We start from the raw sequence: 21,167 nt of genomic DNA, 5'->3' as shown, positions 1-21,167 counted from the left end.
CCTCCTCCCTTCCTTTCTTCCTCCCTCCCTTCCTTTTTTTTTTTTTTTTTTTTTTTAATATATAACACAGACCTGTCTGGCCCTCATGAAATCATTTGGACAGGTGGAACTTGAAATTCAATCAATGTTTAACAGGCTAATTTCTAAGTTGATAATTTTGCTTGATCTGTGCATGATGTTACAAATATCAGAATGAGACTTGGCAGGTAAAAAATTCCCCACCCCTTACAATATGATAAAAGCCAAAGGTATTTACTTTGGAAAAATGCACATACATATAAGATCTTGCATATAATTTCAGAGGTTTATGGATGCTGCTATGGTTTGAATTTGGTTTATCTCCAACAAAGCTGACTCTGAGGTTTGGTCTCCAGTATAAGGGAATTGAGAGGTGGTGGCACCTGTAGGAGGTAATTCGGTCACAGGGGCTATGCTTTCTTGAAGGGATTAATGCAGTTCCCTGGAGAGTGGGTAAGTTAGAGGGAGAGTGGGTTGTTATAAAGTGAGGCTGGGGTTGGCACCATGGTATAGTGGTTTAAGCCACTGCCTGCAGTGCTGGCATCCCATATGGGTGCCGGTTCCAGTCCTAGCTGCTCTACTTCCAATGCAGCGCCCCATTAATGCACCTGGAAAAGCAGCAGAATATGGCTCAAGTGTTTGGTCCCCTGCAACCACACGTGAGATCTGGAAGAAACTCCTGGCTCCTGGCTTCGGCCTGGCCCAGCCCCAGCTGTTGTGCCCATTTGAGAACTGAACCAGCAGATGGAAGATCCTTCTTTCTCTCTCCCTCTCTCTCTCTCTCTCTGTATGTAACTCTAACTCTGTCTTCCAAATAAATAAAATCTTTAAAAAAAAAAACAAAAAAGTGTGGCTGGCACCAGCACTCTCTCTCTCACATGTGCGCCTCTCTTCCCATGCACCCACCTGCCTTGGGCCATGAGGCTCTCACTGCAAGCAGAGCAGGTGCTAGACGCTCTTGGGCCTCCAGAACTGTGAGCTAAATTATTCTCTTTATGATTGCCCAGCCTCAGGTATTATTTTATTAGAGCAACAGGAAATAAACTAATACAGATGCTCAGGGATTCACGGATCCCCAGCCCCAGAATTCCAGGCATATTCCCAAAGAGGCCAAACCATCCAAGAAGTGTTGTGCTAAGTGTGTCTCACATCAGGTCTTCCGGTTACCCTGCAGACACTGCCCCAGGACACTCACTCTTATCTTGACAGCATGATGGGCTTAAGCACTCCACTCACTACGTTGATATCCATGTAAGGTATTTATCTCATTTTTAGTGGGAGTTTTATTTCTTCAGGAGGACTGCTTTATCTTCTAATGGACAATATGAATTTTATACTGGTCATATTTCCTTTTTCACTTTGGCTCACAGAACATACGACAAAATTGATGACCCAAACTTAGTAATGCATTTGGGGGCCTTCTGCCCTGTAGGAGGGAGGGGACTTCAAAAAGTTCATGAAAAATGGAATTAAAAGAGAAGTTTGTTTCGGTGTAAATTTCTTTTAAATCCAAGCATATAAGAGGTCTTCACAAAGATCATGGAAAATGTATATTATGAAAAAAGTATGCATAGGGGCCGACATTGTAGTTTAGAGAGTTAAGCTGCGCCTGCAATGCCAGCATCCTATATGAGTGCTGGTTTGTGTCCCAGCTGCTCCACTTCTCGTCCAGCTACTCAGTCCCCTGCCACCAACTTGGGAGAACTGGATGAAGCTCCTGAGTTCGGCCTGGCTCGGCCTTGGCCACTGTGGCCATTTGGGGAATGAACCAGCAGATGGAAGATCAATCTCCCTCTCTCTCTCTCTCTCTCTCTCTCTCTCTCTCTGCTTCTCCCTCTGTAACTGCCTTTTAAATAAATACAAGAAAAAAAAAAACTATGCATAGATTTCAAAATGTTATTACACTAAAATAAACTTATCTTTAAACTCCAGTTTTCCACAAACAGTGTGAAATATCCTCATGTATCTACATGCTGCCTTTCTACCTGGTTTTACTTTCCTATTTAACCCATATTTTCCCTGGCTTAGACTTTATATTTGGTTTCAGTTAGTGGAGATCTTCTCTTCATTATGCACATATTCACACTTGTGATAGTCACAACATTTTCTCAGGACCTTTAAAAATTACTTATTCATTAATTTTTTTTTAATTCATTTGGGAGACTGACAGAACTCCCATCTGCTGGTTCACTCCCCAAATGCCTGCAACAGCCAGGACTGAGCCATGCTGAAGCCAGGAGCTGGGAACTCAATCCAGATCTCCCACGTGGGTGGTAGGGACCCAGGCACTTGAAATGTCAACTGGGATGCACATTGGCAGGAAGCTGGAATGGGGAGCAGAGCTGGGACTGGAACTCAGGCACAATACAGGATACAGATGTGCAAGTGATGTAACTGCAGCTCCTACTCTCTGCCCCCCTGGGGAATGTGGCCCTTGGTCCTGTGTTGTGCCTGGAGCTGGCTAAGCTCTGCAAGGCCACCTGTCTCTCACAGCGATCCTGACACTCCAGCGAGTCCTGAAACCTGAGCTAAGGTGTGGGGAGCAACTCGGACTAGACTGTTACTGGAATTAAGACTTATTCTATACATCTGCTCTCCCACAATATGGCGCTGGGAGAGGAGTAAACAGCTTCTACACAGCTGCCTCCAGTTCAACCAATAAACTATAGGACCTGCTCCTGATTGGAGGAGAGCAGCGTACTCGGTGTGTGGGTAGCAGAGTTGGGATTGGTGGAAGAGGACTATAAAGGAGGAAAGACACACCATGCACCAGGAACATCTATCTGAAGGAACACCTGTGCAGCCCCCGAGAGAGCCGGCCAGCGGTGTGCCGCTCCCCCGCGGAAGTGGGGAAAGTGGCAGGGGGAACCGCCCTTCCACAGAGGTGGAAGGATCGGTAGCCAACCCGGGAAGAACCAGCAGCAAACCCGGGGAGGGCCGAGCAGACAAAAGAACAGCGCAGGGTCCTGTGTCGTTCTTCCACGAAGAGGGGGAGTGACATAATGGTGCCGTGACTCGGATAGGAAACCTAGGAGGGAAGAAGCGGGAAAATACCAGAGAGAGAGAGACTAGCAAAGAGCCTAGGGAAAAGCCGGACGGAAAAAGTGCCGGAAGAAGTTAGGATTGAAAGCGAAAGTGAAAGCTGGAGGAAACTTAGACTCAGATACGGACTATGGCGGGGAAGCTGGGAGAAATCTCTAAGGTCGAAAGTGAAAGTGAAAGCTAGAAGGAACTTAGACTCGGATACGGACTGTGGGGAGAAACCAGGAGAAATGAGAGGGGAATATTGTTGGAAGAAAAGTTAGGAAACATACTAGGTAGAGAAAAATATGTTAGGGAGGATGAAGCCGCAGGGGCAGGCTGAAGTGGAGACGTAAGCTAGCTTGGGATTCGTCAAGTCAGCCCGGGGAGCAAAAGGCGAAAAGCTAAAACCAGAGGCGGAGACGCGTAAGCTAGGTTGGAATCCGTCAGATTAGCCCAGGGAACAAAAGACGGGAAGCCAAACCGAAGCGGAGATGTGAGCTAGGTTGAATTCGCCAGGTTAGCCTGGAGAACTTAGACTGAATACCAGTGGCGGAAACGTGAGCTAGGCTGTGTGACTCGCGGAAGCCGCCGTGCGCAGAGAGCGTGTGGGGCACGAACGGGGAGAGCGCACGGGGCGCGAGTAGGAAGTGCGGGGCTGGCGCGGGGCCGTGGTGCGTGCGCGAAGGGCGCAGAGACCGCGGAGCGCACGCGAAGCCGGGAAGCCGCGCAGATGCGAGAAGCGCGGGCTGAAGCCGTGCAGAGCCGGGAAGCCGCCGCGGGGCGAGGCCCCGAGAAGCAGCCTCGGGGCGGGCGCCGGGAAGCCATGGGGGTAAGAGAAACAGAAGTTTAGAAATAAAATGAGAGAAATAGGAATGCTGGTAGATAGAAGTAAAATAGGAGAAATAGGAATGCCCGGAGATAGAGAAATAGAGAAAAATAAGGCCTCCCCATACATGGCAATGAGAGAGCTTGGATTCGGTCTGCCTGATTAGGCGATAAGCACCAGCAGGCAGCTCGACCAGAGTATGAGCTGCAGGTCATATGAGCTGCAGGTCACCGAAGATAGGCACGAATCAACATCAATAAGTCTCCCCACAATACGGCAATGAGAAGGCTTGGATTTGGTTTGCCTGATTGGTAGGGCTTGTAAGCACCTGCAGGCAGTTCTAGCATGCGCTGCAGGGCACTGAACACAGGCACGCATCAGCGCCTAAAAACCTCCTCAACATGGCGAAGAGAGGACCTGGATTCGGTTTGCCTGATTGGTAGGGCTTGTAAGCACCTGTGGGAAACTCTAGCAAGCAGAGCAGAGTGTGTGCCGCGGGGCACCGAAGACAGGCGCATATCAACGCCAAAAATAAAAAGAAAGGGGGATCTGTGGGGAGCAACTCGGACTAGACTGTTACTGGAATTAAGACTTATTCTATACATCTGCTCTCCCACAATATGGCGCTGGGAGAGGAGTAAACAGCTTCTACACAGCTGCCTCCAGTTCAACCAATAAACTATAGGACCTGCTCCTGATTGGAGGAGAGCAGTGTACTCGGTGTGTGGGTAGCAGAGTTGGGATTGGTGGAAGAGGACTATAAAGGAGGAAAGACACAACATGCACCAGGAACATCTATCTGAAGGAACACCTGTGCAGCCCCTGAGAGAGCCGGCCGGCGGTGTGCCGCTCCCCCACGGAAGTGGGGAAAGTGGCAGGGGGAACCGCCCTTCCACAGAGGTGGAAGGATCGGTAGCCAACCCGGGAAGAACCAGCAGCAAACCCGGGGAGGGCCGAGCAGACAAAAGAACAGCCCAGGGTCCTGTGTCGTTCCTCCGTGAAGAGGGGGAGCGACACTAAGGACCATCTAATTTACTTCAAAGTGTCATAAACCCTTTGGGGAGTCAGGTAGGGTATGAATAGAAAAGCTTTGTGTTCATTTTCACATTACCATGTACATGTCACCTCTCTGAATTCTTATCACAACCCCAGGAAGCAGCTATAGTCACCTTTGAAAAGAGAACTGAGGTTTCTAAATGTGACTTACCAAATTCTAATAGTTAATAAAAGAGAGAATCGAGGAAAGGACCTAGTCTTGGCTCAATCAATGTAGTAGTATTCATTAACATCCACATAGCTAAGTCCTTTGTCTGTTCTCTCATTTCATTTAATTGGTAAACTTATTAGGGCTCACTGATGACCATGCAGTGCGCTGGCTATGAATAAGATATGGTTCCTGCCTTCTGGTAAGACAAATGAGTCCAGGAGAAAACTGGACGACTGAATACAGTGAGCTGAGGAGTACGGTAGAAGAGAGCAACAGGAACTGTGATCAGGGAGGCAATTAACTCTCCTGTGGTTGGTGACAGAGATGGAGGGTCAGAGAGAGAGAGAGAAGGAAAAGAGGGAGAAGGAGAGGCAGAGATAACACACACACACACAGAGGGGATGGGGGAAAGAGAGAGAGGGGGAAAGAGAGAGAGAAGGAAAGAGAGAGAAAGAAGAAAAGAGAGAGGGGGAAAGAGAGAGAGAAGGAAAGAGAGAGAGAGGGAGAGAGAGAAAGAAAGAGGGAAAGAGAGAGAGAGGGAAAGAGAGAGAGAGGGAAAGAGAGAGGGGGATAGAGAGAGAGATTGTCAGGCAAATTTCCAGAGGTGATGCCTGGACTAAACTCTCAAAGGACGGCTATGATCATGCCTGCTGAAGAGGCAAGTGCTTGATGTGGATGGAGCTGCGGAATACCAGAAAGCAGAGCCCGGCCCCGTGGTTGGTGCACAGCAGCACAGAAACTTGAACAGTTCTGAGGACATTCCTCGAATTCAACTGCTTTCAAAACGAGGCTTCACTATCCTAGAAAAAACAGCTAACATCCTTACCTTAATATTGATTATAACATCAGGCTTGAATTTCAAGTTTTTAATTAATTCTATTTGCTGCAAAGCAGTCATGGCGTCCTGAGAAAGTGATGGTATTTCTGTGATGATATAACCTGTAAAATATAAATTTTAAAAGTTTAATGAAATTATCAACTTATGAGAATACGGATTCATTATTATTTAACAAAAGTAATCAGGTGACTAATGCAGGTCATAAAATTATCTGTCAATAACTTTATCAGCTAAGGTTACTGCCACATGAAATGTAACTATGAATGCTTTTCTGATAACCAAAAAATATCATTGGGCTATGAGGAGATATTTTTAAAAATTCCATATCTATTTATTCTAGACAAATGAGGTACCTAAGGAAGGAAATTCCATACTAGTAATTATGTTTAAAGATTTATTTATTTTCATGTTATTTACAATGCAGAGAGATTGAGACACACATAGCAAGAGAGAGACAGAGAGAGAGACAGAGAGAGAGAGAGAGAGAAAGTGAACTAGAGAAAGGGAAATCTTTCATACACTGGTTCAGTCCCCACTTGCCCACAATGATTTTCTACATGGGTGGCAGCTGGGCCATCTGCTGCTGCCTCCAAGAGTGTGCACTGGCAGAAAGTTGGACTGGAAGCAGAAGAGACTTGACTCAGGTTGCTGATGTGTGCTGTTGATGCCCCAAGAGGTGTCTTTACTACTGTGACAAACACCTGCCTAACTTGTGTTGGGAGAGCTCATGTGATGAATTGTAGGAATATATCATAGGGATTGCATGTATATGGTCTTATTAACTTAATATTTGATAACAGAATATATGTAGCCAAGGCTTACATGAGCTGTAGAGTAATAAAACACCCCTGTATCTACCAGTTTGAGAAGTAGACTATTATCAACATGATTTCTGCTTGGAACATTTATTGGCTTGCATCCCAGTGCAAACCCTGAATCTCTTCATTGAAATTCAAACTTTCTTATCATCATCACATGGATTTCCTTAGTATATTTCTTTAATTATGTCACTCTCTGGCTCAAGCAACTTTCCTCTTATTAACAGAATAAAGCTTCAATTCTCCCTATGGGAATTACAGGCCCTCAACCTATATTTCTGCAATTGTCATAGAACAGTTTTTTTTTTTCTTGGAAAAACAACTCAAAAACTATGTTTATTCATCCTCATTTATGGCAGAACTTTAACAAAAATTGAATGGAGTAACCTGTCACTTCAAGGACAATACTTGATAGTGTCTGTTGCCAATTATAAAATTCAAGTGAAAATATGAATTTTGTAAAACTTGTTTTCACTGCCATAAGCTTTATGGCCTCTAAAATCTTGAAGCATTTCCCAATGAGATTGGTGGTGATATTAACAAATGCGACTTTTTGTTATGATATCATGATATATGTCACTCTTTGTAAGATCCGCATAACTCAGTGAATCACCAGTTTATAAACAACCAATGAACACTACCACAAAATCATGCACAGGTAAAAGATTCATTCCAAGTACAAGATTAGACAAATAGATTTTTTTTTTTACAGGCAGAGTGGACAGTGAGAGAGAGAGACAGAGAAAGGTCTTCCTTTTTTCCGTTGGTTCATCCCCCAATGGCTGCTGCGGCCGGCACACCGCGCTGATCCAAAGCCAGGAGCCAGGTGCTTCTCCTGATCTGCCATGGGGTATAGGGTCCAAACACTTGGGCCATCCTCCACTGTACTCCTGGGCCACAGCAGAGAGCTGGCCTGGAAGAGGGGCAACCGGGACAGAATCCGGCGCCCTGACCGGGACTAGAACCTGTGTGCAGGCGCCGCAAGGCGGAAGATTAGCCTAGTGAGCCACGGCGCCGGCTGACAAATACATTTAAAAAATTTTTTAAACTGATAAAAATTGTACATATTTATGGGGTACTATGTGATGTTTTGATACATTACATAATGTTCAAACCAAGATAAATACACCTATTTCCTCAAACTTTTATTAGTTCTTTGTAGTAAAAACATTTGAAATCCTTTCTTCTAGACTTTAAAAGTAAATATATGGTCCCTTGTCATTATCTATAGTTACCATACTGTGCAATATAACACCAGAATTTCTTTCTGCTATCTACTTGCAACTTGGTATCTACAAATCATCCTTTTATCATCCCTTTCCTGAATCCCTCTCACCACCATTCTACTCTCAGCTTCTGCGGGATCAATGTCTTGAGTTCACATGTGAGTGAGATCATGTGCTATTTACTTTTCTGTGCCTGGGTTATTTCACTCAACATAATGACCCCTAAGTTCCACCCATGTTGTCACAAATGACAGGATTTCATCCTTTTTTAATGGCTGAATAATATTCCATAGTGTGTATGTATACATATTTGCCACACACATTCATCAGTTGATGGACACTGGGGCTGTTTCCATTTCTTAGCCATTGTGAATGGTGATGCAATGAACATGGGGGATGGAGCTGTCTCTTTGACATACAGATTCCATTTCCTTTGGATAAATACCCAGTAGTGGGAATCTTGGATTATATGGTAGTTTTATTTTTAGCTTTTTGAGGAACCCCAGTACTGTTTTCCACAATGGCTCAAGTATTGTTGTCCACAAAACAGTGTGCAAGGGTTTCCTTTTCTCCAAGTCCTTGCCAGCACTTGCTATCTTTTGTCTGACTGAGTACAGCCATTCTAACTGGAGGGAGGTGATATCTCACTGGGGCTTTGATTTGCATTTTTCTGACGATCAGTCGTGCTAAGCATTTTTTTCAAGTACCTGTTGGACAGACCTTGTGTGTCTTCATTTGAAAAACGTCTGCTTGGGGCTATTGCCAATTTTAAAATCAGGTTGTTCTTTTTTGTTGTTGTTCTAGAGTTGTTTGCGTTTCTTATATATTCTGATTATTAACCTCTTATCAGATATTTCACTTGCAAACATTTTCTCTTCACTTTGTTGATTGTTTCCTTGGTTCTGTGCAATCTTTCTAGTTTGATGAAATTCCTTATGTCATTTTTGCTTTTCCTTTCCTGTGCTATTGAGATATTATACAAAACATCCTTTCCCATTACAACATCCTGAAGTACTTATCCTTTATTTTCTTCCAGTAGTTTCATGGTTTCAGTTCTGACAATTAAGTCTTTTATCAAATTGGAACTGATTTTTGTAAATGGTAAGAGGTAGGGGGTGAAAGGAGACCTAATTCATTCTTATACATGTGGATATTCAACTTCCTCGGCACCATTTATTGAAAAGACTGTCCTTTCTCCAAAGCATACTCCTAGCACCTCTGTCAAAAATCAGTAGGCTTCACACACGGGTGCTCTTCTCCGCTCTATATTCTGTTTCACTGGGATATGTGTCTGTTTTCGTGCCAACTCCATTGGACTCTCATCACTATAACACTGTAGCATATTTTGAAGCCAGGTGACAATAATGCCACCTGCTCTGCTTGTTTTGTTTAATATTGCTTTGGCAATTCTGGTTTTTTTTCCCCCATTTCTAAAATGAGTGTTAGGATTTTTTCCCCTAACTATGTGAAGCATGTCATTAGTTTTGATAGGGGTTGCTTTGAATCTGTAGATGTTTTTGGTTGATATGGACATTTTAACAATACTGATTCTTCTAATCTGTGAACAGCAGATGCATTTCCATTTCTTTCTGTTCTCTTCAAGTTTTCATGAATGTTTTGTAATTTTCATTGTAGAGATATTTCATTTCTTTGGTTACATTTATTCCTAGGTATTTTAGTTTTTTTGGAGGCTATCCATTGAAAATTGATTTCTTTCTTAATTTACTTATTTGAGAGGGAGAGAAAAAGTAGGAGGGCCTTGGGGTGGGGGCTAAAGCAGAAGCCAGGAACTCAACAGAGGTTTCCCGCGTGGGTGGCAAGAACTCAGACACTTCAGTCATCACTGCTGCTTCCCAGCGTCCACATTACACACAGCTGGAATCAGCAGCACAGCCGGGGTCTGAACCCACAAACTCCAATACGGGACATGGGCATCTAACTGCTATTCCAAGCACTTGCCCCACCTTCTTAATATTTCTTTCAGACAACTCACTACTGACGGATAGCAATGCTACTGATTTTGTAACCTGCAGATTTGCTTAATTCATTTATTACTTCTAATAGTTTTTGGTGCAGTCTTTGCTTTTCTGCATAGAAGAACATTATCATTTGCTAACAGCGACAATTTGACTTTCTCCTTTCCTATTTGGATATGCTTTATTTCTTCCTCTTGCCTAACTGATCTGGCTAGGACTCTGAGCATATTGAACTAAAACGGTTAGAGTAGACATCTTTTTTTTTTTTTTGACAGGCAGAGTGGACAGTGAGAGAGACAGAGAAAAAGGTCTTCCTTTTTTCCGTTGGTTCATCCCCAAATGGCTGCTGCGGCCGGCGCATCGTGCTGATCTGAAGCCGGGAGCCAGGTGCTTCTCCTGGTCTCCCATGCGGGTGCAGGGCCCAAGGACCTGGGCCATCCTCCACTGCACTCCCAGACCACAGCAGAGAGCTGGACTGGAAGAGGAGCAACTGGGACAGAATCTGGCATCCAGACTGGGACTAGAACCAGGTGCCAGCGCCGCAGGCGGAGGATTAGCCTAGTGAGCTGCAGCGCTGGCTGATATCATTATCTTGTTCTACAATTCAGAGGGAAAGCCTTCAGCATGATGTTAACTGTTGGTTTATTATATATGGACTTTGTTATGTCCATACTGTTTATCATGAAAGAATGTTTAATTGTATCCAATGTATTTTCTGGATATATTGAGATGATCATATGGTTTTTATTCTTTTTTAATATTTTATTTATTTATTTATTTATTTGAAGGCAGAGTTCCAGAGAGGCAGAGGCAGAGAGAATGAGAGAGGTCTTCCATTTGCTGGTTCATTCCTCAGATGGCCGCAGCGGCGGTAGCTGGGCCGATCCAAAGCCAGGAGCTTCTTCCAGGTCTCCCACGCAGGTGCAGGGGCCCAAGGATTTGGGTTGTCTTCTACTGCTTTCCCAAGCCATAGCAGAGAGCTGGATGGGAAATTGAGCAGCTGGGACTTGAACCAGTGCCCACATGGGATGCCAGCACTGCAGGTTGCAGCTTTATCTGCTACACCACAGCCCCAGCTCCAGATTTTTATTCTTATTTCTGTTTATGTGGCAGATCAAGTTTGTTAATTTTTTTTTTGTATGTTGAACCATCTTTGCATCCTGGGATGAGTCCCATTTCATCACAGTGAATAAGCTTTTAATGTGTTGAGAGCTTCAGTTTACTTGTATGTTGTTGAGGATTTACTTTTAAGGATTTTATTTATTTGAAAGGCAGAAAGAGAGAAAGAGAGTCTTCCACCTGCTGGCTCACTCCCAAATGGCCTCCAAAGGCCAGGGCTGGGCCAGGTCTCCCACGTGGGTGCAGGGGCCCACATATTTGAGCCATCTTCCACTACTTGCCCAGGTGCATTAGCAGTGAGCTGGATTGGAAGTGGAGCAGCTGGGACTTGAACCGGTGCCCATATGGGATGCTGGCACTGCAGGTAGAGGCTTAACCTTCTATGCCACAGCACTGGGCCCTGTGGAGGATTTTTGCATTTATTCATGAAGGATACTGGTCTGTAGTTTTCTTTGTTGTGTGCTTGTCTGGTTTTGGTATCACCATGGCAATGTTGGCCTCACACTGTGAGTTGGGAAGATTTCCCTCCTCTTCCATTTTTTCAATTAATTAAAGAAGAATTGGTATTAATTCTTTAAATGTTTGGTGGAATTCAGTAAAGGAGTTATCTGGCCCTGCGTTTTTCTTTGTTACTTGTTACTAGTCTGTTTCGGTATTCTGTTCCTTTATGATTCAAACTTGGTAAGGTACAGGGGTCCAGGAATTTGTCCACTGTTCTAGGTTATCAAATTTGTTGGCATGTGGTTGTTTGTAATAGTCTCTCATAATCTTTTATATTTCTCCCTTTCACCTCTGACTTTGAGTCTTCTTTTCCCAGTCCAGATAATAATTTGTCAAGTTTATTTTTTTTTGAAAAACCATTCTTTCTTTCATTCATCTTTTGTACTTTTTTGGTCTCTATTTCAGCTCTGACATTTATTGCTTCTTCATTTCTAGTAATTTTGGGTGTTATTACTTTTCTAGTTTTTTCTTTAACCTTGAAAGTAATTATTTATTTTAAAAAATTTTTATTAATATAAAGAGAACAGATTTATTTATTTTGTATCTTTTTGTTTATTTTGATGTAATTACTGCTTGCTATAAGCTTTTCTGTTAGTATTAAGTTGGTTGTATTGCATATGTTTTGATGTGTTGTATATCCATTTGCATTTGTTTCAGTAAGTTTTAAAATTAACTTCATAATTTCCTCCTTGTCCATTGTTTGTTCAGGAGTAAGCTGTTTAATTTCCACATATTTTTAAACCTCCCAATGTTTTTCTTGTTATTGACTGACAATGATTTTCTTTTTTATTGATTTATCAGTCTGCAAAGAGATCCAATATATCAATTTTGAAGAATTTATTGAGACTTGTTTTGTGACTATCATATGATCTATCCCAGAGCCTTTCCCAAGTGCTTTTGAGAATACTGGGTATTTTCCAATCTTAACAATCTGGCTTTGTATTCTCGTCCCTTTAGAAGTTGTAAGCAGTCTTCTATTTTCTCTGAGCCCATGGACAGCTCTGGTATTTTGGCGTTGATGGCACCCTAAGTCTGGGGTTGCAGCAAGTCGGATATTGGTGTGTTGTTACTGTTTTAGGACTGGTGGTTGCCGAAAGCTCAGGTTTGTCCCGAATCTGCAGTTGCAGCATAGTTCAGAATGAACCCAGGAAGTGTCCAAGAGGGAAGTCCGTCCCCAAAAGGCTCTATATGGGGTCAGGATAGGCCCAGATAACTTAATCACAGTCACAGGCTGTGGACAGGCACCAGGGGATTCTGCCTAGTTCTGGGCCTCACCACAGCGGTTTCAGCCCTGGGCTCTTATGCAATGAGTTACCATCCACTTCCCTTTTCTTCTCCCAGAAGGCAGTTATTCTCTCTGTGTGTTGTGCCCCTTAGGGTTAGCAGTGAAATAGCTGGGCAGTCCCATGGCCTCCAATGCCACAACGTGTAGCATAGCGATAGGACAAGTTCCACACTACCTGGGCTGCCTGTTGCTGAGGGGGACTTAACAGCCCTAGCCTGCTGCAACCAGCTACAGCTGAAGCTGGCTGGGACGTAACTCAAACAACGGGTCATAGGTGTCTCCTTGGCACTGGGATGGGACAAAAGGCTCTGCACACAGGCACGTTGGGTCTGCCCAGTGTTTTAGGTTTTGCCAGCCTGGCAGTAATTTCCAAGACAGAGTCCCGTGCTCCATTTCCTGTCCTACTCCCAGTGACTGGAGTCTTATTCCATGCTGTCTCAGGGATGCATGTCAGGCCTCCAAGTGGCTGGTGGTGACACATGTGAAACACTAGTCTGTCCCACTAGGGTGAATGTCTCTGCCTATTGCGAGGGCAGGTCTACAGGCGCTGTGAGCCCTGGATTGGTGATAGGGGCTTTTGTGTTTTACCTGGTGCTGAGTCTCACCGTGGTGGGACCTGCAATAACCTCCAAAGCCAAGTCTTTCGCTCCCTTTCCTGCACTATTCTCCAGAAGCTGGAGCCTTATTCTTTCCTCTCTGTTGCCTGAGGCCGGGGGTGGGATGGTGAAGGCAGTTCTGTGGCTTCCGAGGCTGACACCAAGCTAGACTGCCCCTGAGTCTCGCAGTTACAGGGACCTGTGTTTTCTCAGGGGTGCACGCCAGGTGATAGGATGGTCACTTGGCTTGGTGGAAAGGTATCAGCCTGGAAGGAGGGCCCAGTGCCCAGTCTAGCACTGCATTTCACTGTGGTGGGCTTCCGACTGGGTTTCAAGTCTAAAGATGGCTCCTAATTCCCTCTTCCTCTCCCAAATGGCAGGCATCTCTCTGCTTGGAGCTGGGGAGAGGTGAGAAAAGCAGTTCTTTTTCCTGTTTTCTTCAATGTATCTTTTCTTATTGCACTAAAACCAGGCACTGTGATCTATCACCTGCCTTCCTTAGTTCTTGTCAAGGTGATCTGGTACACGCACAGCTGTCCAAATTGATTTCTGTGAGGAGACAGCTGCTGGAGTATTCTACTCAGCTGCAATCTTGCTCGACCTCCAGACCTGTGGGTTTTCATGCAAGTTTGAAAAGCTCACTGATGTGGTTTCAGATTCCACAATGTGATTAACGTTTATAAAAGCTTCCAGTTGTGGGGCTGGCGCTGTGGTATAGCGTGTGAAGTCTCTGTTTGTAGCAACAGCATTCCATATGAGTGACAGTTCGAGTCCTGGCTGCTCCACTTCCAATCCAGCTTCCAGCTAATGTGCCCCAGAAAGCAGCTGGAGGATGGCCCAAGTGTTTGAGTCCCTGCTTCCATGTGGGAGACCCAGACAAAGCTCCTAGCTTTGGCCTGTACCAGCTGCAGCCATTGTAGCCATTGGGGAATGAAGCAGCAGATGGAAGATCTCTCTCTTTGTCTCTACCTCTCTGTAATTCTTTCAAATAAATAATTAAAAAACAAACCTTCCAGTTTCTAGGTATAGGATCAAGAATATACACTATTATTCCAAAGTCTATTAAAATACACCTCTCCTTTCTAACTCCATGTCTGTGTGAAGCTGTATTTTCTTCATATACTTCTATGAAAGCAATGTGACTAGGGGAGGAGGTGTAGGATAGACAGGCATGTTATTTAAGTTAGCCTTGCCATTGCAGAGGTAGACTGGAATAACCTAGTACTCCAGATCCAATTCTGGAAAGATCTCAGGGCCACACTGCTTAGTAAACAGATCAGAGCTTCTGAGCCCACTGTCAACTCCTTCACTCCCAGACACATGTGTGAGACGGAAGTATAGGTGCCATAGTCAGAAAGAGAAAGACTTTCCATCTTCCATGAAGCTGATGGTGGCAGGTTCCTGTCTTCAGACTAAAGTGATAAGAGATTTGCAGAAATCAGGTAGTATTATGCCTAACCAGTCTTAGTATCCATCTGACCTGAGGCCACTGACATGACTAGGTGCACTGGCGACTGAAGACTTGCAAGACCATTCACACAGTGACATTCCTGGGGCAGGACTGCCCAGACTAGGGCCATCCATTATTCACTGGGGAAAATGAATTTTTCCCGACTCTAGAAGCAGGAGTCAAGGGAGTTTTTTCTCTCGGATGAGGATGTCATTCTCACAAATTGACTTTGATTAAAGGTCAGCATAGCATGAAAGATTGTAACTGTAGGTTACATAGGTCCTTTAAAAATAGTAATGGAGGGGTTGGTGCATGGCATAACGGGTAAAATCGCTGCCTGCAGTGCCGACATCCCATAGAGGCGCTGGTTCGTGTCCTGGCTCTTCCACTTCCAATCTAGCTCCCTGCTATTGTATCTAGGAAAGCAGTGGAAGATGATTCAAGTCCTTGGGGTTCCTGAACCCATGTGGGAAACCCAAAAGAAGCTCCAGGTTCCTGGCTTCAGATCAGTCCAGTTCTGACCGATGCAGCCATCTGGGGAGTGAACCAGTGGATGGAAGAACTCTCTCTCTCTCTGCCTCTGCCTCTCTGTAATTCTGCCTTTCAAATAAATAAATAAATAAATACATCTTAAAAAAATAGTAATTGAAACTCCAAGTACAAAACGTTTCTGGTACAGAAAAAATAATTCAAGTTGAATCTGGCAATACTCTACTGTGCACTATCTCTGGCAGAACACACCTCTCTGAGAGTTTGGAATCATCCAGTATCCAGCCTCGGCCAGTCCCTGTCCCAAGTTGACATCCATGTTTTAGAAGTTGTTAACTTTCAACTGTGTTTCTACCCTCTATCACACTACTAAGACCAAACATCAGAATGAGAAGCCTTGCTGGGAATCTTAACTGAATTCCAAACTGCGGTCGGCAATGTGTCAGGCTCCACAAACATTTCCTCAGGGATGCTCAAGGATGGCTCAGGGGAGGCTATGCAGAAAGGGCTCTAGGTTCTGTCTCCACCGCAGCCCTCACCTGAGCCCAGCTGTGCATGGCTAGCACAGTGAGAGCGGCCCTCAGACTCGGGAAATCATCAAAACCTTTTTTTTATCTGACAGCTCCCAGGACAAGTACCAGTGTACATAATTATTGGGAACAGAGGAAAACATTACATGATACCAAATCCAGAATGTGAGAAACTGCAAAGCCAGTTCCTTCAGCAAAGAAACATAAGAAGATAGAGATAGGGGAAACATTCAGATTACCTAAGACTTAAGATATACTAGTAACTGCAGTATGTAAGACCTGGTTAGATCCTACTTTAAAAAACAAAAACAGGGGCTGGTGCTGTGGCCCAGCGGGTTAACGCCCTGGCCTGAAGCACCGGCATCCCATAAGGGTGCCGGTTCGAGACCCGGCTGCTCCACTTCCTGCCCAGCTCTCTGCTGTGGCCTGGGAAAGCAGCAGAAGATGGCCCATGTCCATGGGCCCCTGCACCCATGTGGGAGACCTGGAGGAATCTCCTGGCTTCGGATCGGCACAGTTCCAGCTGTTGCAGCCAATTGGGGAGTGAACCATCAGATGGAAGACCTCTCTCTCTCTCTCTCTCTCTGCCTCTCCTCTCTGTGCAACTCTGACTTTCAATAAATAAATCTTTAAAAAAAATAAAAAACAAAGATGAAAACAAAACCCAAACCTGAGGCAATCCATGAAATCTTAGACTTGTTAGTGGATGATATAAAATAATAAGTAACTTTTAGGTGCAGTAACACATTTTAAAAGTCACCTTCTTAAAGATACATTCTGAAAAACTTACAGATGAATTGATATGATATGGATTGGCTTCAAAGTAAAATATGTTGGGAGAGGAGAATAGGCAGAGGTATAGAAGAAATAAGACTAGACAAGAACTGTCATGGCTGAAGCTGGGGGATGTGCCCATGTGTTGGGGATTTTTGTATTCATCTATTTTTGTCTGAGCTCTTCCTTAATAAGAATTTTAAAAGGTTATGAACAGTGTGACTGACACAACTAAGTTTCTTTCTGCATGTTGGTTTTTTTCCTTTCTCTTTTCATCAGTGCTTATATGTTTTCGTAGCCGTGTAAGCCACTCTAAATTTTTTTTAACTTTTATTTAATGAATATAGATTTCCAAAGTACAGCTTATGGACTACATTGACTCCCCCCCACCCCCAATGACTTCCCTCCTACCCGCAACCCTCCCCTTTCCCGCTCTCTCTCCCCTTCCATTCTTATCAAGATTCATTTTCAATTTTCTTTATATACAGAAGATCAGTTTAGTATACATTAAATAAAGATTTCAACAGTTTGCACCCACATAGAAACACAAAGTGAAAAATACTGTTTGAGTACTCGTTATAGCATTAAATCTCAATGTACAGCACATTAAGGACAGAGATCCTACATGAGGAGTAAGTGCACAGTGACTCCTGTTGTTGACTCTACGAATTGACACTCCTGTTTATGGCATCAGTAATCTCCCTATGCTCCAGTCATGAGTTTCCAAGGCTATGGAAGCCTTTTGAGTTCACCGACTTTTATCTTATTTAGACAAGGTCACACTCAAAGTGGAAGTTCTCTCCTCCCTTCAGAGAAAGGTACCTCCTTCTTTGAAGACCTATTCTTTCCACTGGGATCTCACTCACAGAGCCACTCTAAATTTTTAAAGGATGAGAGAAAGTATAAACAAATAGATAGTTGCATGCTGCTTGGTTTGGATATGGTTTGGGTGCGTCCTCCAAAGGTTCATGTGTTGGAAGCCTGGTCCCTGGCACAGACAGAGTTGGAAGGTGGTGGAAGCTGGAAGAGGTGGAGCCTGGCAGGGGATGACTGGGTCATCGGGGAGCTGCCCTAGGAAGGAATTATTGTAGTTCTCGAGGGACTATAATACTACTGTTAATTGTTAGTCTATGAGAAGGTTGTTTTTTTTTAATATATTTTTTATTTTTTTTGACAGGCAGAGTTAGACAGTGAGAGAGAGACAGAGAGAAAGGTCTTCCTTTTCCTGTTGGTTCACCCCACAAGTGGCCACTACAGCTGGTGCATTGTGGCTGGTGTGCTGCGCTGATCCAAAGCCAGAAGCCAGGTAGGTGCTTCCTCCTGGTCTCCCATGCAGTTGCAGGGCCCAAGGACCTGGGCCATCCTCCACTGCACTCCCAGGCCACAGCAGAGAGCTGGACTGGAAGAGGAGCAACCGGGACAGAATTCGGTGCCCTGACGGGGACTAGAACCCGAGGTGCCGGCACCGCAGGTGGAGGATTAGCTTAGTGAGCTGCGGCACCAACCGAGAAGGTTGTTATCAAAGAGCAACACTGGCCCTGTCTTGCATGTGATCTCCCCCTGCCCCACCTGCTCCCACCATGATAGGATGCAGCCAAGGTGGGGGAGGGGGTGCTGAATAGAGCCAGCATCATACTGTCTGGACTTTCCACCTCCAAGGCTGCAAACTAAATAAGCCTCTTCTCTACAAGAGTACCTAGCCTCAGGCATTTTGTCATAGCAATGGAGAGTGTAATAATATAGCTACCTACCCAAATGGAAGCTTCAGTTTCAATTAATACGCTTAAAATTATTTTTCATTTTCTTTGAGAGGTGTGTAGTGTGTGTGTATGTGTATGTATGTGTGTGTGTGTGTGTGTGTGTGCCAAATGCCCACAACAGCCAGAGCTAGGCCAGGCAAAAGCCAGGAGCCCAGAACTCAATCTAGGTCTCTCATGTTGGCGGCAGCAACTCAAGTACTTGAGCTGTCACTACTGCCTCCCAGGATCTGTATCAGCAGGAAGTTGGGTCAGAATTGGGATAGCTGGACTTGAACCAGACACTCTAATATGGGATGCAGGCACCCAAGCATCTATTTAACCACTAAGCCAAAGCCCACCGCATCCTTTATTATGCGTTCTGAGGTGATTTAGTGACCTAATTTAGAATTTTGTGATTGCCCTTTTACCCTTTTGTTCATCTAACCTCCTACATTCTGGGTATTTCTCCCTGCTTCATCATCTTGATCACTGATGCATGGATAGATGGTTTACAGATAAGCTCTATCTGCCTGTTTGTGCCATTATGTATCTATATTACAGAGGTATTTATAATATACATAGAAAAGTCATATATGTATTATATACATAATTATGAATTATAGAGGTCTATATGTACATGGATAAACATAATTCATTCTACGGACCATCTACATACACATGTGATCTATGTAGACAGCGAGCTTTCGGTCTACGGAGACTATGGTCACACATTTGCACTGTAAGTCTGCTTCTGCTGCTTCCATTATTGATTTACTCTGGCAGTCTTGGCTTTACTTTACCACACGGTATTTTCATCTGTGTTCTTAACAGTTACAATGCACTCTTCTAACTTACTGAGACTATAAAGCAGCTGTCTAAGATTTCCTTCTTTCATTTAATAAGCCTACTTCAGGTAGATGATTTTCTCCCAAGCTCATCTTCATTTTTTCCCTTTCTTTTGCAAAATGTCTTAGAGTTTGCTCTTTTCTTTTTAGTCATTCTGAGCTCCAGTGGTTTTGGTCTTGAGAAATCACAGACCCCAAGCCCTTGCTCAGCATCCATCCGTACTTGAATTTTCACATTCGGAGTCGGAGGGCTGACTGTTGAGACAGGCTGAAGTCTGCCAGGATCTGGAGCCAGATGAAAGTTGGTGCTGTTCCTGTTCCCATTCCTGCCTTGTGAGGGTTGATTTACACAGAGAGACCCACCCAACGACAGGACTGAGTCACAAGACTCGGGGTGAATGTGGCAGTTCTAATCAGCGGCTATGAGCATTACCAGGTGAGCCACGGAAGCTTTCTGACGCTTTTGTTGAATGACACAATGCTAAATAAAACCGGGCCATATAAAGATAAAAGTAATGTTTTCTTACATGTATAGAATAAAAACCAAGTAAACAAGCAAATAAAACTATCTGAACTGCTCAGCTGAATCCAGATACCCAGTGTTTGTGCCGAGACAAGAGAAAGAGCGACCCCAGCAACTATCTGTGTCTCTGACACAGCCCTAGTGTTAAGGCGGTTTTACCGGTGGCAGGTGTAGAACATGCATACCAAAGTGAGACACTTCTGGGGAGTTGATCTTTTCCAGTATTAGCTTGATGACAAGTTCATCTGGAATGCTTTGACCACTGAACAGCATCGATTTCAACTAAGGACAGACACAGACATTGTATGTTACTCTATAATACATCTGTGACACAGGGCTTTTTTTGTAATTACAGTAAGTTTGAAATTTAGATTTGTTTACCATACTTCCTAATTCGTTTTCGACAGCAATGTATTCTTCCAAAACTGGTAATGCTAAAAATGAATTTGAAATATTAGCACAAACTGGTAATAGGATAGTCAAAATAAGAAACACTTTTGAACATCTCGTGACTGGTAACAAAAATTAACATCTGTAGGTAACTATGATATACGATACACATCCACACACATTATGTAGTTTAAAGACTAACCAAAACAGGAGCAGAAGAATCAAATTCATAGAGAAGTTGTCGCCGCCAGTTGCTGGCTGAAGACACTTGGGGAGCTAACTCCCTACACACCTCTGGGCCTGGGATGGATAGGCCCTGTGTAGTATACAAGAGATTGGAAGATGAGGTGGTGCATTTGAGAGTGGTTTGTAAGTTGTAAAGTATCACACAGAAGTGTACATTAGGGGCTGGCGCTGTGGTGTAGTAGGCTAAGCCTCTACCTGCAGTGCAGCATCCCTCATGGGTGCTGGTTTGAGTCCCGGCTGCTCCACTTCCAATCCAGCTCTCTGCTATGGCCTAGGAAAGCAGTAGAAGATGGCCCAAGTGCTTGGGCCCCTGCATCCACGTGGGAAACTTGGAAGAAGCTCCTGGCTCCTGGCTTCAGATTGGCTCAGCTCCAGCCGCTGCGGCTATTTGGGGAGTGAATCAGAGACCTCTCTCTCTCTCTCTCTCTCTCGCTCTCTCTCTCTGCCTCTCTGTAACTCTGCCTTTCAAATAAACAAATCTTTAAAGAAAGTGTACATCAGTGTATGAGTATTTGTTCAGAAACTTTTGGAGACATACAGTTATGTCCAGAGCCCATTAACTTTGCACATTGATGATATAAAGTGAAAGTATGCATCAAGAAATATTAAAATAGATAAACACTCATTAGAAAGTGGGGTGCTGGGCTGAAATTCCAGTGATTTATTTCCTTTCTGAGATGATATATGCTATCCCTTCATGGAGAACATCAGGAAAGATAGAACTTTGACCTAGGGGAGCACCCAGAA

The 21,167-nt window shown here is 44.2% G+C and overlaps 1 protein-coding gene across 7 annotated transcripts in view; it reads right to left on the bottom strand.

Annotated features, from left to right (window-relative positions):
- AK9 (adenylate kinase 9) overlaps positions 1–21,167 on the bottom strand; it is a 160,785-nt gene that overhangs the window by 125,042 nt on the left and 14,576 nt on the right. For 5 of the 7 annotated variants that reach the window (XM_008263360.5, XM_070073706.2, XM_089333824.1 and 2 more), the window contains exons 4-6: positions 20,166–20,218; positions 19,970–20,066; positions 5,902–6,014 (exon numbers count right to left, since the gene is read on the bottom strand). In XM_008263360.5, coding sequence (XP_008261582.4) covers positions 5,902–6,014; positions 19,970–20,066; positions 20,166–20,218 — 263 coding nt within the window. The remainder of the gene's footprint in view (positions 1–5,901; positions 6,015–19,969; positions 20,067–20,165; positions 20,219–21,167) is intronic. The other 2 variants (XM_089333825.1, XM_089333826.1) reach the window with 1 other exon arrangement.

This window comes from Oryctolagus cuniculus, chromosome 5, assembly GCF_051225735.1.
Source record: "Oryctolagus cuniculus isolate XC-2025 breed Fujian yellow rabbit chromosome 5, ASM5122573v1, whole genome shotgun sequence".
Taxonomy (NCBI): Eukaryota; Metazoa; Chordata; class Mammalia; order Lagomorpha; family Leporidae; genus Oryctolagus; species Oryctolagus cuniculus.
Note: the sequence above shows the minus strand (reverse complement) of the source record. Positions and strands in the feature narration are given on the sequence as shown.